The sequence below is a fragment of the Bos indicus x Bos taurus genome, chromosome 29 (assembly GCF_003369695.1).
Source record: "Bos indicus x Bos taurus breed Angus x Brahman F1 hybrid chromosome 29, Bos_hybrid_MaternalHap_v2.0, whole genome shotgun sequence".
NCBI classification, from domain to species: Eukaryota; Metazoa; Chordata; class Mammalia; order Artiodactyla; family Bovidae; genus Bos; species Bos indicus x Bos taurus.
Genome location: NC_040104.1, coordinates 26,989,270 through 27,016,052, shown reverse-complemented (window position 1 = coordinate 27,016,052; position 26,783 = coordinate 26,989,270). Strand labels below are relative to the sequence as shown.

General features: G+C 41.3%; 1 protein-coding gene across 3 annotated transcripts in view; it reads right to left on the bottom strand.

The window, feature by feature from the left end:
• NELL1 (neural EGFL like 1) overlaps nt 1-26,783 on the bottom strand; it is a 1,041,756-nt gene that overhangs the window by 916,254 nt on the left and 98,719 nt on the right. For all 3 annotated transcript variants that reach the window (XM_027532215.1, XM_027532213.1, XM_027532214.1), the window contains exon 3: nt 16,092-16,242. In XM_027532215.1, the coding sequence (XP_027388016.1) occupies nt 16,092-16,242 (151 nt within the window). The remainder of the gene's footprint in view (nt 1-16,091; nt 16,243-26,783) is intronic.

Here is a 26,783-nt window from a genome sequence, read left to right as displayed (position 1 = left end):
GGCAAGCTCCCTGAAGTCAGACTTTTAGCATAGCCTCTTCACTATGCCAGAATCCACCAGTGCTCCTCCCGAAGATTAGTATCTGACACAGACTAGTATCTGAGGAATGATGAATGGATTCCAATTTAACAGATAACTCAGGGAATTATCTGAGGCTCAGGGAAGGGCCTGCCCAGGGTCTCCTGGATATTCACTGAGAGCGCAGAGGTTTGAACCCGAGTCTTCCGACTTGTGCCTGCAATCCTTTCATAGTACCACCCGCATCAATGGTTTGGCAGTCTGGAAAGCCTTTCACCTGGAACTCGGGAAGTCAGGGGTTAAATCTTTCAGCAGTGACAAGGCCCTTTCCTCCACATTCCTCTCTGCAGAACCAAATGGATAAATACCTGTTACCCAGGCATTCAAGTGTTTCACAACTTCTAATTCTAAACGAAGTCAAAGATGACAGTTTAAATTCTCTAGAACTGCATTGAACAAATAAATTTTATGCATAAATATTAATGAAATTGTGACTTTTTTTTTTTACTAAGAAAGTAAAGGTTAATGGCTCTATTTGCCGGTTTCCCATTTCTCAAACACTAAGCAATCCAAAATCTAATAAGCATATTTCCAAGCATGAGCAATTTACTCAAAACATTATACTCTCTTGCTGTGACACTTCTTGTCCTCAATTAAGGTCAAAAATCATCTGAGCAGCTTCATTTCTTCCAACAAAGATTTAAATTTTATTTAATTAGTATGTTCCTGAAAAAAAACACCTCATTTTCTTAACAGGTGAGCCTTCCCTTCATTTATTTCTATATGAAAATTACTACTTTCTAATGCTCACCACAGCCTTCAAACTTTCCCTTGAAACTGTCTGCACTCTGCTAGATGTAAAGATAAAATGATGAAAACCCTGGTTCCATGTGTCATGTTTTCTCGCATTTAGAAACATCTCTCAAGAAAAAGAAATGCAAAAAAGCAAAATGGCTAACTGAGGAGGCCTTACAAATAGCTGTGCAAAGAAGAGAAGCGAAAAGCAAAGGAGAAAAGGAAAGATATACCCATTTGAATGCAGAGTTCCAAAGAATAGCAAGGAGAGATAAGAAAGCCTTCCTCAGTGATCAATGCAAAGAAATAGAGGAAAACAATAGAATGGGAAAGACTAGAGATCTCTTCCAGAAAATTATAGATACCAAGGGAACATTTCATGCAAAGATGGGCACAATAAAGGACAGAAATGGTATGGACCTAACAGAAGCAGAAGACACTAAGAAGAGGTGGCAAGAATACACAGAAGAATTATACAAAAAAGATCTTCACAACCCAGTTAATCACAATGCTGTGATCACTCACCTAGAGCCAGACATCCTGGAATGTGAAGTCAAGTGGGCCTTAAGAAGTATAACTATGAACAAAGCTAGTGGAGGTGATGGAATTCCAGTTGAGGTATTTCAAATCCTAAAAGATGATGCTGTGAAAGTGCTGCACTCAATATTCCAGCAAATTTGGAAAACTCAGCAGTGGCCACAGGACTGGAAAAGGTCAGTTTTCATTCCAATCCCAAAGAAAGGCAATGCCAAAGAATGCTCAAACTACCACACAGTTGCACTCATCTCACACACTAGTAAAGTAATGCTCAAAATTCTCCAAGCCAGGCTTCAGTAATATGTGAACCGTGAACTTCCAGACGTTCAAGTTGGGTTTAGAAAAGGCAGAGGAACCAGAGATCAAATTGCCAACATCCACTGGATCATCAAAAAAGCAAGAGAGTTCCAGAAAAACATCTATTTCTGCTTTATTGACTATGCCAAAGCCTTTGACTGTGGATCACAATAAACTGTGGAAAATTCTAAGAGAGATGGGAATACCAGACCACCAGACCTGCCTCTTGAGAAACGAGTATACAGGTCAGGAAGCAATAGTAGGAACTGGACATGGAACAGCAGAATGGTTCCAAATAGGAAAAGGGGTACATCAAGGCTGTGTATTGTCACCATGCTTATTTAACTTATATGCAGGGTACATCGTGAGAAACGCTGGGCTGGATGAAGCACAAGCTGGAATCAAGATTGTCAGGAGAAATATCAATAACCTCAGATATGCAGATAACACCACCCTTATGGCAGAAAGTGAAGAACTAAAGAGCCTCTTGGTGAAAGTGAAAGAGGAGAGTGAAAAGGCTGGCTTAAAGCTCAACATTGAGAAAATTAAGATCATGGCATCCAGTCCCATCACTTCATGGTAAACAGATGGGGCAACAATAGAAACAGTGAGAGACTTTATTTTCTTGGGCTCCAAAATCACTGCAGATGGTGATTGCAGCAATGAAATTAAAATACACTTGCTCCTTGGAAGGAAAGTTATAACCAACCTAGACAGCATATTAAAAAGTAGAGCCATTACTTTGCCAACAAAGGTCCGTCTAGTCAAGGCTATGGTTTTTCCAGTAGTCATGTATGAATGTGAGAGTTGGACTATAAAGAAAGCTGAGCGCCAAAGAATTTGAACTGTGGTGTAGGAGAAGACTCTTGAGAGTCCCTTGGACTGCAAGGAGATGCAACCAGTCCATCCTAAAGGAGACCAGTCCTGGGTGTTCATTGGAAGGACTAATGTTGAAGCTGAAACTCCAATACTGTGGCCACCTGATGCAGAGCTAACTCATTTGAAAAGACCCTGATGCTGGTAAAGATTGAGGGCAGGAGGAGAAGGGGATGATAGAGGATGAGATGGTTGGATGGCATCACCGACTCAATGGACATGAGTTTGTGTAGGCTCCGGGAGTTGGTGATGGACAGGAGGCCTGGCGTGCTGCAGTTCATGGGGTCATGAAGAGCCAGAGATGACTGAGCAACTGAACTGAACTAGATGATGCATATGTAAGTTTTATCTGCTGTTTCCTTCTTCAAGAAGCAGCTTCCTCCCAGAAGGAGATCCCATTTCCCAGAAACTATCTCCCATTTATTCTTACCCTTTTCAGTTTTTCTCTATTTTGGTTAATTTGTTTAACTAAAAACTTGAGCAAAGTAAACTCAAGGAACTACACACTATGTGACAGGCAAACACAAGGATAAAAAGCCATACCACCTCCTCCTGTCTGCTTGGAGCACAGCACCTCCCAGCAGCCCAACTCAGAACCTGGAACCTCACCCTCGACCCCTCCCTCTCTGCCCCCCACAACATCCAGCACAACTACAGCCAGTTCGCACCACCTAACTGTCTCTTAAATGAATCCATTTCTCTCCATCTGCACCACCATTATCAGACACAGTCCAGATCTCCATCCTCTTGAATCCAGATTCTGGAAAGCTTCAGCAACCTTCTAACTGGCCTTCCATCTCCAATTTTGCCTCTTCCATGCAGTTCTCCACTAAGCAGAGGATGTGATTTTTCTAAAATACAAATCTAATCATGGCACACCTGTACTTAGATCCCTTCCATGACTTCTCATTGCCCTTGGAATAAAGGCTAAGCCCGATGAATAGCTTAGAATGCCATTCACAGTCCAGCCTCTTGCTTAACTCTCTGGTTCACTTCTGGCCACATCTTGCCCCTACGTCCTTACCTATGCTCTGCCCACTCTCCAACATCATGGCATTTTTCTCCAATTAATTTAACCCACCATGATCGCTCTCATCTCTCGCCCCTTCACTCATGCTGCATCCAGAACTCTTTTCTGTGTTCATCATCATCTGGCTGATTTCTACTTATTATACTTTGCCTCTTAAGCATAACCCTCATTGAGAAGGCTTTCCAATCTCTTTTGGGAAAATCAAAGTATTCTGCTCTGTGCTCCCTACGTTCCTGCTGCTGCTGCTGCTGCTAAGTCGTTTCAGTCATGTCTGACTCTATGCGACCCCATAGAGGGCAGCCCACCAGGTTCCCCCGTCCCTAGGATTCTCCAGGCAAGAACACTGGAGTGGGTTGCCATTTCCTTCTCCAATGCATGAAAGTGAAAAGTGAAAGTGAAGTCACTCAGTCGTGTCCAACTCTTAGCGACCCCATGGACTGCAGCCTACCAGGCTTCTCCATCTATGGGATTTTCCAGGCAAGAGTACTGGAGTGGGGTGCCATTGCCTTCTCCATCCTACGTTCCTAGCAAGGTACTAACCACACTTTGTGGTGTTTCACTGACTATCTCTATCCCTGTGTGCTTCACAGTTGTAGCCCAGTATCTACCACCACACAAGGTATGTGATAGATTTTCATTAATATTTCCTGAACATTATTGATGAAGGGGTTTTCAGTCTACTAAGAACACAGTTCTAAATCTACAACCTCTCCAAATTTATTTGCAAAGTGACAACGTACTTGTATACTTTGAAAACAGCATAGAGATATCTGCATTTGGTCAAGATTCCAATTTGAACTTGCTTCTTTCCTTCCCAATTGTAAGCAATTTAACAACTGAAGTCATCTACTTTTTTTTTTTTTTAATATAAGCCTTATGCTATTTGTTCTTGAGGGAAGAATTAAACTTGAGTTTATATAAGAGCTTTAATTTGTAAAAATGTACTGTTAATCATCCATGAAAAACTTTTCTCTTGGGTTATGTTCAAAACAGGTAATACTCTTCTAGAATTCCTTCCACCTCCTAGCCCTCCATTCTGACAGGCTTCAATAAATCATCTGAAACTGCAAAACAATTTACATATTAGCATAAATCATCCATAATTAGGAAGGCAAATCTGCAGCTTAGAAACTACCAAATGCATTCCATTAGGACAACCACTGTTTCTAGATTATACATAACAATGTCTTAACATGAAAACCTAAACACTATTTCAAATGATGAGGAATTGCCAATATCTACCTTTTTCACTTCTGAAGAATTCGGGAAGGTATGAGGAAATATCTACCAAAAAAAAAACCCTGAGCAGAGAAAGGGCAATGACATTTGTTGAGTGCCTAGAAAAATCAGACATGAGGACACATTCACCTAAACACTCCTGCTGAATCCTCCCAATAACTATGACATTAGGCTTCCTAGATGGTGCTAGTGGTAAAGAATCCACCCACCAATGCAAGAGACTCAGGTTCTATTCCTGAGTCAGGAAGATTCCTGCCGCCCCCCCCCACCCCCCGCCCCGGCCCAGCACCCAAACTAGGAAACGGCAACCCACTCAGCATTCTTACCTGGGAAATCCCATGAAGAAAGGAGCCTGGTGGGCTATAGTTCATGAGGTTGCAAAGAATCAGACACAACTGAGTGTGCACACACACACACAACATCATTAACTTCACTTTGCATAAAAGAACACCAAGGTTGAGGTAAATTAAAAGCAACTGCAAAAGCTCACACATCTGATAGCTGACAGACTGAGGAACTGAACCCACATCAATCAGGCATCAAAGTAGAAAGCTCTTTCCGCCACAAGAACTACAAAAACTGAAGAGTAACTTTTGAAATACAAAAATTTTTTAAAGGAGATGCCTTCTTAGCAAGTCAAAAATGTCCTCTTCATCTCACAACAGTGTTCCAAAGTAAGCTTTTTCTTAGACCCCCAACTTTCAGATTCCTGGCTAATTATGTTTAGATTGAATTTTATCTATAATTTAGAAGTAAAATTGAAAATCAGAAGATTTACCATTATATCTTATAGAGTTGCATATACTGACAGAACGTTCAATTAGACTTAATCCACGTTAATTAAGCTTTCCATTTTAACAAAGCTCTTTATTAACATACTTTAATCAGAAAAAATAAACATTAAATCTGCATTGCCATTAAGATAGCTCAGCAAGACATTCGTCTTTGTTGCTTTACCAATGTGCTCAACTGGCACTATAAAAAAAAGGATAAAAATCCATCAAATTAGAAATACAGGCAAGAATAACAGAGTGCCCATTGCACTACATAAAAGAGTCTACTTCAATTACTAACTCCAGGTATGTTTGCAATTGTCTTTATATTTAAGCTTTCCATTTCATTTTATCTACTCACTCAAGATATTCAGGGAAACTCAATTGGCTCAGTTTCCAAGGGAGTTTCTAGATACCATTGTGCCAAGTAGTTCATTCCTGGTTTAAGGAATCATCTCCCAAATGATCCACTTCCAGCTGCTGGAATCCCACCAGGTGAGAGAGATGCCTGCCTTTAGCTAGAAGGAACCTCAGCCACTGAATGAACTCTTCCGCCATTAATTCAATAATGGCCTTGCCTGAGAAGAGCTGGAAGCCTGGCAGAAACTGGAAGCAGTGATTTCCAAAACAGTAAATGCAGCTTTTCTGGATGACAGAAAAGGCACTGGATGATGACTTGCCATGGTACACAGGAAGGAGATTGTTCAGATCCAAAATGTGATTCCCCATGGTGCTTCGTCAGCAAAGGTGACGTTTCACTGGAAATTGAACATTACCAGAAGGTTTGGGTGATAGATACTGTTTTCCTTTAGCCAGTGAACTAAAGTGGCTGTTTGCTCATCTGGCCACTTCCTAGCATCCACCTTCCCCTCAACATCAAATTTCCACCTTATCATCATCATCATGGCTTTTTGTTTTTTAAATTACAGCCAACAACTATGGTAGATGTTTAGCAAATACTACTTTTTTCCCCAAACTTTAGACTTTTCATTTTGTATTGGGGTATAGCCGATTAACAATGTTCGGGTAGTTTCAAGTGAACAGTGAAGGGACTCAGCCATACATATATATGTATCTATTCTCCTCGAAAACTCCCTCCCATCCAGACGGGCATATAACATTGAGTAGAGTTCCCTGTGCTATACAATAGGCCCTTGCTGGTTATCCATTTTAAACACAGCAGTGTGGCAAACACTTCTAGTCCTGTACAAAAATCCCAAGGGATTCCTCGTTTCTGTCTCCAGGTACCAGCACCTTTGCCCTTTTCACTGTCCTGCGCACCTCCCACATATAATACATCCAGGGCAGTATCTATTCCGGGGACGATATATTCGATGAGAACCTTGGGAATCAGACATGACATTTCTGAGCAGCCCTAAGCAGAGCCAAAGAAAAGGAATCATCTGTCTGCTTAGTATTAACAGTTGCTAATTACATACTATGTGGCTGAGTACCACCTGGCAAAAACCCCTATGTGATGCAGTCTCTTACCTACGCAATTATCATTATTTGGGCACAGACCACATGCCAAACAATCAAGACAGAGACTGCCTAGTTACTCCAGTAACCAGGCTTTCTCATCCTTGGCACACAGTTCGAACCAATTTCCCAGTAATGGTCAATAAAATGTGCTACAGGCAATGCATGACACTTCCAGGATTAGCCCTTAAAGCTATCCAGGGAGATTATGACAAAAGTCTAATCATAGTAGAAGCTATTAACCTACCTCTCTCAGAATGTCATAGTTCAAGGTCATAAAATAAAACACTTAGTTGAATAACGCAACTAAGATGCTACACAAAGGTTTATCTGTGTACACACAGACTACACATCCTTTTAAGATGTTTCCCCTCAGAAAAAAAAGTAGTGAGTATGTACAGGTACCAGAAAAGATTTTCACTCTCATTATCTTACAGCACATATTATAAATCTTTAATTAACCATAAAAACCAGAAGTCATCCATTAAGTACTTCATTTAATCATTTCGAAACTTTTAAATATTCCTCTAACTTAGATCAAAAAGAGGGAGTTAAACTGAAATTTAAGAACTAAAGAAAAGAACTGAAAATGAAAAGAGTATATAGCAGTATCCACGGGCTGTATTCAAACTGACACTCACAGGAAAATATAAAGTCTTCAGTGATTTTACCAGTAAACAGAAAATACTGAAAACAAATGAGCTAAACATCAAATGAGCCAGTAAAAATACCAAAGTGATTGAAAAAGAGGCAAGAAGAAAAAAATCAATGAATTTAAAGTGAAAAAAAATAACAGACCTCAATTAAACTTAAGAACTGTTTCATTAAAAAGGTCAATAAATTACACAATCCATGATGAGCTTCTCTAAGAAGGAAATATATATATTTCATATTACAAGTTAATGAAGAAATAACCACAAATATAAAAATTTTATTAAGTAAAGGAATATAATGTCCAACTATTTGCCCAAAAGAGGGAGATCTCAAAATATATGATTTCAACAAAATGTAAATTGGTCCACAGAAGAGTCTAAAATTAATTAAGTAGAACAATACCATAAAAGAGATGAGAAATGAACATTTTCAGTAATAAAAGATTTCCCAGCCTCCCCAAACACAAATTATCAGCCCACATTATTTTCAGGCAAATTCTATCAGAAACATTTATAAAAGAGGTATTGCCTATATATTTAAACCAGTCTAGAGCATAAAATTCAAAAAGCTTTGAATTAAATCACGTAGTCAGAAAAACCTACTGTATCTCACTTATGAGTTAAAAAGTCTTTAATGAGTTTAAAGTGTTTAGAACAATGTCTAGCATTTATCAGCACTTAAATCATTACCATTTTATTATTATTATTAATATTGATGCAAAAATCTTAAACATTAGTAAATATAAATTTAAGGATTTCAGAAATAATTCAACTTTATGGACTCAATGTAATTAATGTTAATAAATGAAAGAAAAAAATAATTATTTCAAAAGGTACCCAGAGAGGGTGTTTAATAAAATGTTACAGCTGTTCATAATTTTTGGCCTTTTAAGTTAGATGATGATTTTATGTGTGTGTATATATACAAAACACACACACATATATATACTATATATACACATATATATAAGCGAGATTGATTTAATAACATGTAACAGCCGTTCATGATCTTTTGACCTTCCAGTAAATCAGGAACAGAACTAAGTTTCCTTTACATGGTAACGTATATGTGTGTATATATGTATATATACATATGTAAGATAGATTAGAAACTATCAGACATTATACTAAACAGATAAGAAAACATTAAGATACGTTGTCTGCTGCTTCTCTCTGACTTTAATGAGGACCTTTAATCTCAAGAGTCTAGCCAGTATCATAAGACAAGAAAAACTGATAGCTACTATAAATACTGGAATGAGAGAGACAAAACACATTATTATCAAGTTACAAAACAATATATTTAAAATCAAGGGGGATCATCTGAAAAAAACAAAAACTAATTTAAATGCCTAGTGCCTGTGGACTGAGTCCCTTCAGTCATGTCCAACTCTGCAGCCCTGTAGACTGTAGTCTGCCAGGCTCCTCTGCCCATAGGGATTCTCCAGGCAAGACTACAGGAGGGGGGTTGCCATGCCCTCCTCCAGGGCATCTTCCCAACCCAGGGATCAAACCTGGGTCTCCTGCACTGCAGGCAGATTCTTTGCCATCTGAGTAAGCCACCAGAGAAGCAAACACCTACTACATGATACATAATCAACAAATGTTAGCTAAAAAAAAATAACTATTCCACATAACTCACAAAGCCTAAAAGTCTAACACAAAAATCAGACCAAAGGCATCAAAAGAAAACTACAAATCATTCTTTCTCATGAATATAGATACAAAAATTAATATACTATTAAATCAAATCCAGGAACATATGAAAAGAACTATATCCCACATGACTAAGTGGGATTTATCCCACATATGCAATCTTGGTATAATGTCCAAAATCAACTAGTATAATATCCCACATCAATAGAATAGGATAAAACTACATGATCACCTTGATAGATACAGAAAAGCACTTGAAAAAAGTTAATACTCTTTCATGATAGAAAACACTCCAACTAGAAATGGAAGAGAACTTCCTCAACCTGATAAAAGCATGCATGTTAGGAACAAAAGGAAATTTCTTCAACCTGGTTAAAAGCATCGAAGAAAATCTACAACTAACATCACACTTCACAGTGAAAAATTGAACGCTTTCCTCCTTAAGATCAGAAACAAGACTATCTGTTCCTATCACTTCTAGTCAACATTGTACTGGAAGTTCTACTCAGAGCAATTAGTCAAGAAAATAAAATACATTCAGATAAGACAGAAATAAAACTATTTGTAGATGATTTGATCTTTTAAGTAAAAATTTAAGAAATTCTTTAAAAAATTATTAGAATAAATCAGCAAAGCTGCAGGATACAAGATTAATATGCAAAGATCAATTTGAATTTCTATAAAGTAGCAATGAGCAGACATGAAATTAGTCATTACATTTACAACGGCATCAAAAAGAATATTTAATAATCATTTTTTTAAAACATTAACAAAAGTCATGCAAAACTTATACTTTGAAACTACAAAACACTGTTGGAAAAAAATAAACACCACCTAAATAAATGGAAAGACATTTTAGGTCAATGGATCAGTTGACTTAATGTTGTTCAGATGGCAATACCCTCCCACACCGATCTATAGATTCAGTGCAATCCCTTTCAAAGTTCAGCTGATATTTTTGCAGAAATTGAAAAGCTGGTTGTAATACTCAAATGGAAATTTAAGAGAACTGAAACAGCCAAAACAATCTTGAAAAGGAAAAAACAAAGTTGCAGGACTCACATTTATCGATTTCAAAACTTAACACAAAGCCAAATAATCAAAACAGTCCTGGCATAAGAACAGACATATATATCAACGGAATAGAATTTGAGACTCCAGAAATAAACCATCATATTTATGTGCAATTGATCTTCAACAAGGTTACCAAGAAAATTCATTGGTCTTCAACAAACGGTGCAGGGACAACTGGCTATCCACATACAAAACATCAAGTTGGACCACTACCTCACACCACAGAGAAAACGGGCTCAAAATCTATCCAAGATCTAAGTATTAAGCCTATAAAACTCTTTAAAGAAATCATATGCAGTAAATATTCAGACTCAGGATTAGGCAATGGTTTCTTCAAAAAGAAGTACAAGCAAGCAACAAAAGAAAAACTGAACATCAGATTTAACAACTTTTTTGCCTCCAAGTATATCATGAAGAAAATGATAGAATCTACAGAATTGGGGGCGGGAATCTATAAATCATATGTTATAAGGGACTTGTATCTATAAAATAACTAATACAAAAGCATGAAGACAAACAACCCAATTAGACATGGACAAATGCTCTGAATAGACAATTTTCCAAAGAGGATATATAGCAGCCAGTAAGTACCTGAAAAGATACTCAACATTATCTGCCATCAGGAAAATCTAAATGTATAGCAAAGGGACCAATACTCAACAATTCTCAGTGGTTACCGAAATGGGAAGGAAATCAAAAAAAAAGGGGGATACATGTATATGTCCAGCTGATTTACTTTGCATACACCAGAAACATAACAATGTAAAGTAACTGTACTCCAGTTAATAAAAAGTCACAGTGCAATATCACTTCACATCTACTAGGATGACTATATCAAAAAGATAATAACGAGCATTAACAAGAATGTGGAGAAATTGGAACTCTAATACACTGCTGGTAGAAATGTAAAATGGTGCAGGCACTTTGAAAGACAGTCTGACAATTCCACAAAACAGGTAAACATAGTGAGTACTTGATTCAGCAAGTCTACTCCTGGTTAATACCAAGAGAATAAAAATATGTGTCCACGCAAAAATTTGTACAGGAAAGCTCATTGCAGCATTATTCATAATAGCCAAAAAGAGGAAACAACTCCAATGAAAAGGTATCCAAACAACGCAATATTATTCTGCAATAAAATGAAATGAACTACTGGCCCACATTACCAACATGGAAGAACTTGGAAAACATTCTAATAAAAGAAGCCAGCTACAAAGGACCACATACTGTATGATGCCATTTATATAAAATGTCCAAATAGGCAAATCCATAGAGACAGAAGGCTATTGCCAAAGGCTGAGGGAATGATGAGGAGATGGTGGAGTGACAGCTAAGAGGTGTGAGATTTCTATGGGAGGTAATGAAAACCAGATCTTTATTACCTAACGCCAAGTGCATTACAGATTCAGAGTTAATCCTTTATAGTAATACTTCCCCTTGATACGACTAAACAAACATGGAGGAAGGCACCATAGAATTAAGAAGTGAAGGGGAATGTTTTATATTTCCTCATTTATTTTGTTTGAGTCAAGACCTGAGGTTTTCCTATTACAATGAAAAATGGTCATATGATTTCCATTCAGTGATCCTCAGGTTCTATTAGAAACCTGCCAGAAAGTAAGAAAAGGTAGCCTCAGATGACTCTACATGATAACACCAAAAGGGTTTTCAAAACCTTTCTTAAGATATGGATTTTTTTTTTAGATTCCAAAAGAGAAACCCATAAAATAGTGTTTCAAGACTTAGGATTAGACAAAGAAAGGAAATATATTTTTTAAGAGTTGTGCACTTAACACACACTCTCTTTTTCCATGCTTACCACAACCCTGCAAAGTAGATGATTATCCCCATTTACAGACAAGGAAATTGAGGTTCCAAGACATTCCATAGCAGGTATGGCGAAACTAAAAGTCAAACTCCCAGCTCCACGACATCTGACTCTGGAGCTCTCCTATATCGGCTGCCATTCCACTCACTCCTCACCTGCTTTGGGAAGCTCTCTGGTTCCACTGAGAAGCATTTGAAGACACCATACATTCTATTTCTGGACATTTATATGGCCCTCAAGCAGAGGAGGCCCTCACACCCAACCCCTAAGCTGAGGCAAGGACATGACCTTCCCATGTCTGTGAAGCTGAGACTGGCTTGACATCTCCACCCTTGGGCAATAAGAAACCTGCGCTTTCTCCCAACCTACAGAACACAGGGACTCTAACCATACCTGTTCACCAATACATATGCCAGCTTGCTTTCTCCAGGCTGACCCAGAAACAGCCAGCTCACTGTACTGCTGGCAGCATCCTCACTGAAGGCTCAGGGTCCATCACATCCCTCTGAGGCTGAGGACAAATTTAACCAGTGAAAAGAGACAGAAGAGTTGATCCTCACCTCTGCTGGAAATGTGCATGAAAAGACCCTCGACTCCAGCCAAATTGGTCTATTCTCTGCTCTTTTCTCTTCATACACACACAAAAAAAAGAATTCTGTTTCCTTAATTTCTCCCCTGTGAGACTGCCCACACTATTCTCCCTACTTCGGTACCCTTCCCTTTCCCTTGCCTGCAAAACTCAACCTGTTTCAGGAGTCTCCCCTCTAGGTCGTCTTCCTTAACCGCCAACTTAATATACCGAATTCACTGAACCTAACACCTTTCCGTTATTTTTGGCCTCAGTGGGCCTATCTAGGTTGACATCCCAAAAAGTAGTACAAGGAAGGTTTACTGAACTCTGCTTCCCCAGTTATAGACTCTGACATGAGAATGTAAGAGCAAGTGATCTATTAAAGAAGTGCTTCCAGGAGAGGGAGGGAGTAAAACAGGAAGTCGCAGCCTCAGCCTGTTTCGTGGTCGCTCTGGGGAATGAATGAAGCCTCAGAGCCTGACTGGTCTCCAGGCATCCAAGGCCAAGGGACTAGGCTTCCATACTCCACGCTCATGAGTCAATCATTGACTTCAGGCTGCCTGGGGAGGAAACAAACTCCCAGACACTTCCACTCTGAATCCAATAGGATGAAGAGACTACAGAAGCTGATGTCCAGCGCTCTGAGGCAAGTTGTTAGGTGCTTTGGAAACAGAGTCCATCAAACCCAGGTGAAGGGCACACCGAAACTACACAAGAGATCTGAGGGGGTCAGGGAGGGTGGCACCGTGTCTGCTGTGATGTCAAGGTAGGGCCGGCTTCATGGGCAGGTGTCCAGTATATCTGCACAGGATTCTGCCCTCAGAAGGGCCCCATGCTTCTGGTTTAATAGTCTGCAGTCACCGTCTTGAAATTCTTAGTAATTCTACCTTTGACTGCATTTCCTAAGTGAGGTCTGGGGGGACAGTGGAGCACACCCTGGGCAGGCTCTGTTCATGTGCAGCCCTGCCTACCACCACCTGCCACCTCCCTGAGACCAGTTCTCAGCCACTGGCTTGGCTGCTCCCTGGTGCCCAGGGCCAACCTGCCCTTCCCACACCCCCTGCCCAGTAACTCTTGCCACCCTCTGCCTGGGCAGTGACTGTTACATGGGCTTAGGGATTCCAATGTTCCCCCACCACTGTCCACTAGGAGAGGAGGGGGCACAGAATCAGTTTGGGGAAGCCACATAATTTTGAAATTAGCTACACACTGCCTTTTAACACCAATGGAATACTTTTCTATTAACAGCTCTTTTTTATTCCTTAGTTTTTTGTGTGGTCATGCCCTGCTTCCCACACCAAACTCTTAGATATTGTTTCTTTCATTTCCCCACAAAAAGTTGCATATCACCTAGAACAGAGTAGGTGCTTCGTAAGTATTTTCAGAGGATTAATATAAAGCTGGTATTACATTAAAAGTGGCAGGGAGGTTCCAATCCAAGATGGTGACTTAAGGTCCTGAACACACCTCCCCCATGGACACACTGAGTCTACAGCTACCAATGGAACAATTACCTCTGGAGAAAACCTAGAGACTGGCTAGGGATGTGGGCAAATGAGAATTAAAAAAAAAAAAAAACTACACTGAAGCAGATAGGAGGGGGTGGGACATAATCTCACCATAAACCCCACCCTCATTCAGAGACCCACAGTCAGGAAGAATTCAAAACCTAGAACTTCTGTTTAAGGGGCAAAGAGTTTGAACTCCACAACAGGGACCCCAGTTCTTGAAACCTACACCTAACAGACAAGCCTCCCACAATGCTTAGCTTTGAAAACCAAAGGGATTCCTGTTCCCAGGACCCTCAAGGCTATAATGATAAGAGAAAGAGCTCACCCACCTACCTGGCAGGAGCGGGCAGGTCAGAGGCAGTTCATTTGCTTACAGTAAAGCATTGGCTTGAGAGGAAGGTATCTAATCTAACAGACATATTCAGGGCCCTGCCGTAACACTCTCCGGGAGGAAGACAGGCAGCCACACCATCTTGGAGTTCTGCGTCTGTGAACTCCAGGCAGGTCAGCATAAAGAGAACTTCTGCGCTATCCAGTGCCCTGGGTTGGTTTGTTGGCCTGTTTTTTTTTTTTTTTTTTTTTTTTACAGCCGTCACCCAAGGGACAGCTTTCATTGCCTAACCGTGGAGCCAAGCGCTTGGATCCCATGGAATTGTAACAGTCGAAGAGATAGTGCTTGGCAGGTTACCACTTCCAGGGCACTGCATATACAGCAGACTGAAACATACCCCTAGTCTTTTAGAGAAAGAGGCCTACTTGCCTGTCCAGGGGCTCTGGTCTGGGGAGCACGCTTCTGGTTCGGCACACTTATGGGGGCCAAGAGAAGGGGCTCTCGGGGAACAGAGGCTTGTGGACACACTCTTTCTCCCCTCTCCTGCTTTGCTCCAGCTTACCAGTATACCTTGTCTTAGATTATCTAATTACTTCGAATTCCCTAACAGAGGGACCTTTCAAAATGAAAACCCTTATATGGCTTCCCATTATCTACGGGGTCTTTAATCCAAGTTTTGTGACATGGCATCAAAGTTTTGAAAGGATCTGACTTTCTGTCTGCTTCTGTAACACCACCCATCGCTGACTACCCCACACATCTCACCCCTTCCCCACACACACTTAGCTGTAAACCACTTACCTGTTCCATCTCAGATCATGACAACCTCTTTCTGGAATGCTTTTCTTCCTATTCTGTACTCCCTCCTATACAGCCTGCCAAATATCTACTCACTTGATTTCCTTATCAACCATCATCCTTTCTTGGCTTAAGACAAAACTTAGTAGAACTGACAGCAACTACTTTTATCCCCGAAACACAAGTTTCCAGCACTTCTTCACGACATTCATTTGTCCACCTTCCCTACTAACTTCTGTGATGTGATCCTTAGAATAATCTACACTATTCATCTTAATATTCCCAGTGTCAAGCACAGTTCCTATAAAATAAACACAATGAAGGCCTATTGGAGGTTGCTGGTAAATATAACCACTTAACTTGATGACCTAAACCTGATGGATAGAATGTGGTTTTATATGAGCGAAGTCTATCAGGAGATACAAAATAGGTGAGTGGTCCTCAGAGAGCAAACAAGATAGCCACTTCACCCAAAGTAAATTCTTAACGCAAATTAAGTCCACAAACGTGTTCAACAGCCGCAAGGTTTCATCCAGCCAAACATTTTCCTGGAGTTGCACCCTTTACATTTTGTGTAGTGCATGAATTCCAGGTAGATCTTGAGAAGTAGTCTGTGCTTTCTTACCTGTGTTCCAGTTCTCGAATGGACAGGATCACTCCTGACGTGGATGGCTTCTGCTGCACAGTGGCTAGGAAGGTGAACTCACTCTTATTCCGGAACAGCTGAATTAATTTCTCACTCACATGAGGGGCTGCGTGGATCTCTCTTTCTGCATCTAAGGGGTCAAGGAGGAGGAGAAGGGGAAGTTAAGAAGAAATACAGATGGGAAAAGAGGAGAGGGAAGACAAGAGGGAAAAGGAAGAAAGACACACAGTTAAAAATGCCTTGTCCGGAGGATCCAGGGTACCTTTCCCCTTTGCCCTTCTTGTCAATAGTTTCCATTTTCAGCTGCCGCCCACCACTCCACATGGCTGCCTGCACTCAAGGCAAAGCCTGGAAATGCTGTCCCGGCCATCATGCCCACTTGTCACTTTGACAAGTCCACAGTTGGCCAGTCAGTGATTTTTCTGACAGCGATTTTGATGGGACATGGAGCAATTTGGCCTGCTGCAGACAGATTAGGTTGCTGAAAATAGGGTGAGAGGCAGTCAGATCAATGGGGTTCAAAATTCAGAAAATCCTGAGTCTAATAGGATCCAGTGCCACTCAGCAGGCTCTCATTTCCCTTTTCCCGTGGCCTCAGCTTCTATCTCTCACACACACATCTAGGGAAATATGTCCTCACTTTATGACCAGGAGAGATTTACTAGAGCAAATAATGCCAGACAACTGTGCTTTTGCTAAAAGAATAAATACAAGGCATGCTCAGGATCCATCAATGTGCCTGGAATTTCTGTACACATCCAGTAGATGACTGTCCTCATGAAATATTTATTAAAGTTGAGGCCAATTCAACAGGTCTAGAGGTGTGTGAGTTCGGAGAATCCTGCTCCTAGACAGGAATCCTTTCTGCAACATCCACATAATGAGAGAGATCCCTCATGGTTTCATACTCAGACTCACCCTTGTCATGATAAAACTGGGTGTCACACCACTATTTTACACTATACTTTCTGGAACCAGGAAGTGGGCACCAAGGGACTGGAATTAGAGAAAAAGTATTCAGAGGATTGGTGGACTTCTCTCATGACCTGCCAATGTCCTCTGCAAGCGATAGGGTGATACGTATGGTAACTCTTGATTATTTCTCTAGGACTGCCTGAGGAACCCTTAAAAAACATATTATAGAACTGCATTATGTACAATAGCCAAGATACAGGAAACAACCCAAGTGTCCATCAACATACGAATGGGTAAAGAAGCTGTGGTATACATATAATGGAATCCTACCTCAGCCATAATAATAGAATGAAATACTTCCAATTGCAGAAACATGAATGGAGCTGGGCATTATGCTAAGTAAAACAATCCAGACTGAGAAAAGACAAATACTATATGATATCACATATGTGGAATCTAAAAAATACAATAATCTAGTGAACATAACAAAGAAAGGAGCAGACTCACAGATGGGGAATCAACTAGTGGTCACCAGAGGAGAGAGGGGAGGGGGGGTGACCATACGCGGTGGGGGAGGGGAGGCATAAAGTGTGCGGTGTAATATAGGCTCGAGAATGTACTGTGCAACATGAGAATATACCCACGATTCTGTGGGAACTGTAAATGGGAAGCAACCTTTCAAAAACTGCATGAAGAGTTTTTAAAAAGAAAAGAAAAGCATAGAACTACAAAGGCCATGTCGCCCAAGCAATATCACAGACTCGTATTAGGACTTTGAACCACCTCATTCTAAAGAGTGGTTTTTAAACAAAAAGAAATCCTCTAATTCTTGATCTTGGGCCTCAGTCTTCTCAACTGCAAAATGAGGGGGATGGACTAGGTGATTCCTCACAGTCCCCGCCAGCTACATCGCCTGTAATCCTACACATTGCCATTTCAAGTTTGCAGCACAGAAAAGAACATGGTCTTCCAGATGTAGGAGTCTAGGCTACAGATGGTGGGAAGTGAGAAATTAATTATTTCCTGCCATGTCAGTAAACAAAGCATGCACAGCCAACAGCAATTGCGGCCACCACAGAAGGTGAGCCTGTGAGCCCTTCGGAAGGTGAACCGGAAGCAGGTGAGCAGGTGAGGGAACTCAGGAAGGGAAGAATCTCTGCTATTAATAGCAGCCATCAGACTACAGCCACTCCCCACAGTCTCCCCTGAGGCAACTCGAGATGTGAAAACAGTATACTGGCCCACAGATACGTGAGGTGCGTAGGAATGATTTCAGGGAGCCCAGACACTTGCATCTTTCCATACATAGAAAAGCACTAAATTCCTTAACTTGGGTTACCTGGTTTTAATTTAAAATAATCTTTTGACTTCAAACTTCCTACCTTTTGTTGCAAAATTTCTACATAACCTGGCCCCTCTCTTTGCCTCCTTGGAGCAGTTCTCTCAGGGTTAATTGAGGTGCTGCCTCCCAGGCTTAAGTCCTAAAAATCTCCAGTGAATAAAGCATAGTGAGTTTGAGTAAGCTCCGGGAGCTTGTGATGGACAGGGAAGCCTGGCGTACCGCAGTCCACGGGGTCACAAAGAGTCAGGTACGACTGAGCGACTGAACTCAACTCAACTCAACTCTTAGGTTGTGACTAATCTTTTTACATCCACAGAAGTCAGGCTGGTCCTCTATAAGGAATGGCCCAACCCCAGAACACTCTACCCACAGAAAACCGACCTGAGTGTCATTTGTTTTCCTGCCTAAAGAAAGGCCTTCCCTGCTTTACTACTAAGTGGTATGCTGTCAGGCTTCTGCCAAGGGCTGACATAAGAGTCACTTAGGGAATGCTTCTATGCCTTTTACAAAATTCTAGCGAAAGACTATCCATTGTTGCTGTTTTTCAGCTGCTAAGTTATGTCAGACTCTTTGTGACCCCACGGACTGTGGTATGGACTTCACTATCTCCCGGAATTCGCTCAAACTCACGTCCATTGTGTCAGTGATGCCATCCAACCACTGCATCCTCTGTCGTCCCCTTCTCCTCCTGCCCTCAATCTTTCCCAGCATCAGGGTCTTTTCCAGTGAATCAACTCTACACATCAGGTGGCCAATGTACCAGATCTTCAGCATCAGTCCTTCCAATGAACATTCAGGATTGATTTCCTTTAGGATTGATGATTTGAAAGCATCATTTCTTCAGCGCTCAGCATTCTTTATGGTCCAACTCTCACATCCATACATAACTAGTGGAAAAACTATAGCTTTCACTAGACAGACCTTTGTCAGCAAAGTGATATCTCTGCTTTTTAATACACTGTCTAGGTTGATCATAGCTTTCCTTCTAAGGAGTAAGAGACTTTTAATTTCATGGCTACAGTCACCATCTGCAGTGATTCTGGAGCCCAAGAAAATAAAATCTGTCACTGTTTCTACTTTTTCACCATCTATTTGCCATGAAGTGATAGGACTTTCCATAAAGACTTTCTATAAAGATATTCAAAACCTATTAAATGTATATATAAATCACTGCAAACTAGAGACCATTAGCCAATGTTTGTTAATGTTATTTTTATTATTATTACTGCTGGGCAAAGAGCCTTGCAATCAGTTTCACTTAGAATTTAGTGCCAGGTAAAAAGTCTTGGTTGAGATTAACATCTAGATTTATTTTTTTCCTTTTTGCTACTTCCTTCTTTACTCATCAGTTAGGATTCAACTGATTGGTGGTGCTGCCTAGAGAGCTCGTAGAGGATTCTGAACTTAGGCCCAGTGTAAAAAGAGCCATGATTAATCAGCAAGCCGACTGGGGGAATGATGAATATCAGACCAGTTATGGGTGTCCTCACCTCTCAATTTTCCCTGAGGGATATGATCAAATCTGATGGCCAATGATCCAAAAAGTTTATATCTGCAACCCTAACCTCTCCTTTAAGTAACAGACTCGTATATCCAATGGCCTCCTGACGATCTCCATGTGCACATTGAATATCATTTCAAGTTGTATCCACCACTGAGCTCTTTTTCTCTCCAATGACCCTCTACTATCTCCTAAAGTTCCCAGTCTTGGCAAATGGAACCACCCACTTCCTAAGGTCAAAAAACTAGCAATTGTCCTTGATTTTTTATTTTTCTCCACCCTCCATATTCAATCCAAGAACGTATCATGAGGGCTCCGGCAGCTAGCATCTGTTTATTTCTTCCTGGCCCCACTCTTAAACTTTTGTTCAAGCTGCCATCATCTCTCCAATAGCATCCTCAAGGTCTCCACGCTGCCTTCCCTCCTCCGTCACCCACACAGCAGCCCAAGTGCCCTTCTTAAAACAGAAGTCAGGGTCCCTTCCATCTGCTGCATAAAACCTTCCAATGGCTTCCCATTGCTCAGGGTAACATCAGGCTCCTCAGCATGGCCTGCACGGCCACATACAAATTAACTCTTGCCTACCTCTCCCTTGTCCAGCTCTCACTGCATAGACAACCTCTTGGCCACTCCCTCCAACGAAACCCCCATTAATGTCTTATCCACCACTTTGGTGATTTCCCCACCTATCATGTACTGTGATCAATTATTTCCTTATATCACTTATCATAACCTTGTTCCATGTTTCTTACTTTACTTCCCTTCTTTCCTCCCTCAACTGTAAGCATCAGGAGTGCAGACATACTTATTTATTCCCTGTTGCATCCACAGTTCTTAGTGGCTGGCCAGAAACAGGCATTCAATCAAGATTATTGAATTAATTTGCTAATGTACTTTCCATCGTGTATCTGCATAGTTGCTAAGTCAGATCTGACTCTTTGTGACCCCATGGACTGTAGCCTGCCAGGCTCCCCTGTCCATGGGATTCTCCAGGCAAGAACACTGGAAAGGGTTGCCAGTTTCTCCTCCAGGGGATCATCCTGACCCAGGATCCAACCCACATCTCCTGCATTGGCGGCAGGCAGGTTCTTTATCAGTGAGCCACAAGTGAAGCCCCTAAATCTGAGTTTGTTTCCATTTTGCATGTGTGTTCATTTGTATTGTTTTTAAATTGCACATAAGTGAGATCATACAATATCAAACAAGTCTCTTCTCCACTCTTGGCTGCCCTAAACCCAGAGCAATGATGTGCATGGAGGTGGTGGGAACAGAGCATCACCAGGCAAACAATGGGGTCATTCACAGCAAAGTCAGAAATGTTGCTTTCCTGTTATATTTATGGAAACATACATTTCCGTAAATTTCCCATTTATGTCATTTATATTGTTTGCATCATTACTTCAAGTAACCACAAATATTACAGTCAGAAAATAGCATGATACCTTCAGACAACTAGCAGAAAAATGAGTACTTCTTAAGTGACTATCAAATTAAAATGATTTCCAGTGCCATTTCAGCCTATTCCTCTTTGTAGGACACTCCAGCTAATGCACTAATCCAGCCCACCCCTCCTAGAAAGCTGAATATGTCTTTTACCGGCTTTTCTCATTTATTATTGTAAATGACTGGCATGTTGAAGTAAAGAGATCCCATTAGCACTCAGAGTGAAATGTGAAGGAAAAAAAAGAAACATCTACTTTGATAAATTGAGATTTTATGTACATTTTCATTTTCAAAAAAAAAAGCTATTTCAAATAAATGTTTACCATACTTCAGCCACTAAAAAATATAAGAAATCCTACTCCTTTTACAATAATAATTGGACCAGGTTTCAAAGAACTAAAGACTAAGTTCTGCAGATAACTAGGCTGTGTGATCTTAGATAAGACACTTGACCTCTCTGATCCTCACACACCATATCTTAAAATTTAAACAATTGAACTCCATGGTCTCCAAGTTGTTTCCTAGTTCAACAGTTCTGTGAATCAGTTTCCCCTGCTCCTAAGTCACATAGCAAGATGGTACTGAGGACATTTCCCATCTATAAAAAACCCAGGTTCTATAATTTTTCTGCCAATTTTCCAAGACAACGATCAACACTGTGATCAATTTCTGAAAACAATGTATGTCACCTATGTTTGCAGTAGCCTGCTTTTTTTCCCCTAGAGTTAAAAGGGCAACTGATGAAAACCAGTTAATGAGAACCTATCATGAATATTATACTTCTATATGTATGGAACCACTACAATGTGGGTTTGCTGCATTATTTGAGAATATTCAGTTCTTCTTAAAAGAACAAGAAAAATAAGTGGAATTTATAAAACTCGTGCGTGTGTGTGTGTGTGTGTGTGTGTGTGTGTGTGTGTGTGTTAGTCGCTCAGTTGTGTCCAACTCTTTGTGACCCCATGGACTGTAGCCCTCGGGGCTCCTCTGTCCATGGGATTCACCAGGCAAGAATACTGGAGTGGGTTGCCATGCCCTTCTCCAGAGGATCTTCCCAATCTGGGATAAACTCATAGACGTGTTAAATATAGATAAAAATTTATAAATCTTTGAAATGTGCTAAACATATACCCAATAAGTGGACCATAAGTATGTTGAATGTAGATAAAAAGGACTGAATGAGAGTATCACTTACAAATAGAAGGGGGTGGGAGGACCAAGTCATAATGTACAACAGCCCCCTTCAGAATGGCAGCTCTGTCATCCCCAAATCTGACATCCATCTCTGACACCTGTTCTGGTCCCACCTCTACTCTCTCTCTCAGAAACATTAATAGCACCCATTGGTACTCACTGAATTAACTGGTGAACTACAGCTGTGGCCAGGCATATTTGCACAAGTCTCCCCATTAAGAGGAAGCACCCTGGTACCAGGCACCTCCTATCTGCTGAACCTCTTCAATAACCTCAGATACTGTCCATGTAGCCACAGCATTAGAGAGGAGACTGAAAGACTGACTACAGGACCAACGCATAACCCAGGAACCCGGTGGGTTAGCCCAGCCTTCTCCCCTCACCCCACCTGAACCCTAGCAACTCTTGGTTCCTGCTTCCCCGCGGGCACAGGAGGGCCTAGAGGAGCTATCCCACGTTGAAGGTCAGGAAGGGCGGCGGTGAGGAGATACCCCTCATCCAAGGTAAGAAGCAATGGCTGCACTTTGCTGGAGCAGCCGTGAAGAGATACCCCATGCCCAAGGTAAGAGAAACCCAAGTGAGACGGTAGGTGTTGCAAGAGGGCATCAGAGGGCAAACACACTGAAACCATACTCACAGAAAACTACTAAATCTAATCACACTAGGACCACAGCCTTGTCTAACTCAATGAAACTAAGCCATGCCCGTGAGGCTACCCAAGATGGGCGGGTCATGGTCAAGAGATCTGACAGCATGTGGCCCACTGGAGAAGGGAATGGCAAACCACTTCAGTATTCTTGCTTTGAGAACCCTATGAACAGTATGAAAAGGCAAAATGATAGGATACTGAAAGAGAAACTCCCCAGGTCAGTACGTGCCCAATATGCTACTGGAGATCAGTGGAGAAATAACTCCAGAAAGAATGAAGGGATGGAGCCAAAGCAAAAACAATACCCAGATGTGGATGTGACTGGTGATAGAAGCAAGGTCCGATGCTGTAAAGAGCAATATTGCATAGGAACCTGGAACGTCAGGTCCATGAATCAAGGCAAACCGGAAGTGGTCAAACAAGAGATGGCAAGAGTGAATGTCAACATTCTAGGAATCAGCGAACTGAAATGGACTGGAATGGGTGAATTTAACTCAGATGACCATTATATCTACTACTGTGGGCAGGAATCCCTCAGAAGAAATGGAGTAGCCATCATGGTCAACAAAAGAGTCCAAAATGCAGTACTTGGATGCAATCTCAAAAATGACAGAATGATCTCTGTTCGTTTCCAAGGCAAACCATTCAATATCACAGTAATCCAAGTCTATGCCCCAACCAGTAATGCTGAAGAAGCTGAAGTTAAATGGTTCTATGAAGACCTACAAGACCTTTTAGAGCTAACACCCAAAAAAGATGTCCTTTTCATTATAAGGAACTGGAATGCAAAAGTAGGAAGTCAAGAAACACTTGGAGTAACAGGCAAATTTGGCCTTGGAATACAGAATGAAGCAGGGCAAAGACTAATAGAGTGTTGCCAAGAAAATGCACTGGTCATAACAAACACCCTCTTCCAACAACACAAGAGAAGACTCTACACATGGACATCACCAGATGGTCAACACCAAAATCAGATTGATTATATTCTTTGCAGCCAAAGATGGAGAAGCTCTATACAATCAGCAAAAACAAGACCAGGAGCTGACTGTGGCTCAGACCATGAACTCCTTATTGCCAAATTCAGAGTTAAATTGAAGAAAGTAGGGATAACCACTAGACCATTCAGGTATGACCTAAATCAAATCCCTTATGATTATACAGTGGAAGTGAGAAATAGATTTCAGGGCCTAGATCTGATAGACAGAGTGCCTGATGAACTATGGAATGAGGTTCATGACATTGTACAGGAGACAGGGATCAAGACCATCCCCATGGAAAAGAAATGTAAAAAATCAAAATGGCTGTCTGAGGAGGCCTTACAAATAGCTGTGAAAAGAAGAGAAACAAAAAGCAAAGGAGAAAAGGAAAGATATAAACATCTGAATGCAGAGTTCCAAAGAATAGCAAGAAGAGATAAGAAAGCCTTCTTCAGCGATCAGTGCAAAGAAATAGAGGAAAACAACAGAATGGGAAAGACTAGAGATCTCTTCAAGAAAATCAGAGATACCAAAGGAACATTTCATGCAAAGATCGGCTCGATAAAGGACAGAAATGGTATGGACCTAACAGAAGCAGAAGATATTAAGAAGAGGTGGCAAGAATACACAGAAGAACTGTACAAAAAAGATCTTCACGACCCAGATAATCACGATGGTGTGATCACTGACCTAGAGCCAGACATCTTGGAATGTGAAGTCAAGTAGACCTTAGAAAGCATCACTACGAACAAAGCCAGTAGAGGTGATGGAATTCCAGTTTAGCTATTTCAAATCCTGGAAGATGATGCTGTGAAAGTGCTGCACTCAATATGCCAGCAAATTTGGAAAACTCAGCAGTGGCCACAGGACTGGAAAAGGTCAATATTCATTCCAATCCCAAAGAAAGGCAATGCCAAAGAATGCTCAAACTACCACACAATTGCACTCATCTCACACACCAGTCAAGTAATGCTCAAAATTCTCCAAACCAGGCTTCAGCAATATGTGAACCGTGAACTTCCTGATGTTCAAGCTGGTTTTAGAAAAGGCAGAGGAACCAGAGATCAAATTGCCAACATCCGCTGGATCATGGAAAAAGCAAGAGAGTTCCAGAAAAACATCTATTTCTGCTTTACTGACTATGCCAAAGCCTTTGACTGTGTGGATCACAATAAACTGTGGAAAATTCTGAAAGAAATGAGAATACCAGACCACCTGATCTGCCTCTTGAGAAACCTGTATGCAGGTCAGGAAGCAACAGTAGGAACTGGACATGGAACAACAGACTGGTTCCAAATAGGAAAAGGAGTTCGTCAAGGCTGTATATTGTCACCATGCTTATTTAACTTATATGCAGAGTACATCATGAGAAACGCTGGACTGGAAGAAACACAAGCTGGAATCAAGATTGCCGGGGAAAATATCAATAACCTCAGATATGCAGATGACACCACCCTTATGGCAGAAAGTGAAGAGGAACTCAAAAGCCTCTTGATGAAAGTGAAAGTGGAGAGTGAAAAAGTTGGTTTAAAGCTCAACATTCAGAAAACAAAGATCATGGCATCCGGTCCCATCACTTCATGGGAAACAGATGGGGAAACATTGGAAACAGTGTCAGACTTTATTTTTCTGGGCTCCAAAATCACTGCAGATGGTGACTGCAGCCATGGAATTAAAAGACGCTTACTCCTTGGAAGGAAGGTTGTGACCAACCTAGATAGCATATTCAAAAGCAGAGACATTACTTTGCCAAGAAAGGTTCGTCTGGTCAAGGCTATGGTTTTCCAGTGGTCATGTATGGATGTGAGAGTTGGACTGTGAAGAAGGCTGAGCACCGAAGAATTGATGCTTTTGAACTGTGGTGTTGGAGAAGACTCTTGCGAGTGCAAGGAGATCCAACCAGTCCATTCTGAAGGAGATCAGCCCTGGAATTTCTTTGGAAGGAATGATGCTAAAGCTGAAACTCCAGTACTTTGGCCACCTCATGCGAAGAGTTGACTCATTGGAAAAGACTCTGATGCTGGGAGGGATTGGGGGCAAGAGGAGAAGGGGACGACAGAGGATGAGATGGCTGGATGGCATCACTGACTCGATGGACGTGAGTCTCAGTGAACTCTGGGAGTTGGTGATGGACAGGGAGGCCTGGCGTGCTGCATTTCATGGGGTCGCAAAGAGTCGGACACGACTGAGCGACTCATCTGATCTGGGTATTTTTAATTGATTTGATAAGCCACATGATTGAAACACCTGAATTTGGCCTACCTGTGAGGCTTTCAATTTTGTGACTTCTGGAGTATACTTCGGAGAAGGCAATGGCACCCCACTCCAGTACTCTTGCCTGGAAAATCCCATGGACAGAGGAGCCTGGTAGGCTGCAGTCCGTGGGGTCACAAAGAGTCGGACACGACCTAGCGACTTCACTTTCACTTTTCACTTTCATACATTGGAGAAGGAAATGGCAACCCACTCCAGTGTTCTTTCCTGGAGAATCCCAGGGACGGGGGAGCCTGGTGGGCTGCTGTCTATGGGTGGCACAGAGTCAGACACGACTAAAGCGACTTAGCAGCAGCAGGGAGTATACTTGCAGGCTACCATTGCACCAAGCTCATTTCCTACATAACCACCACTTATAGTGAACATTTTACACTTT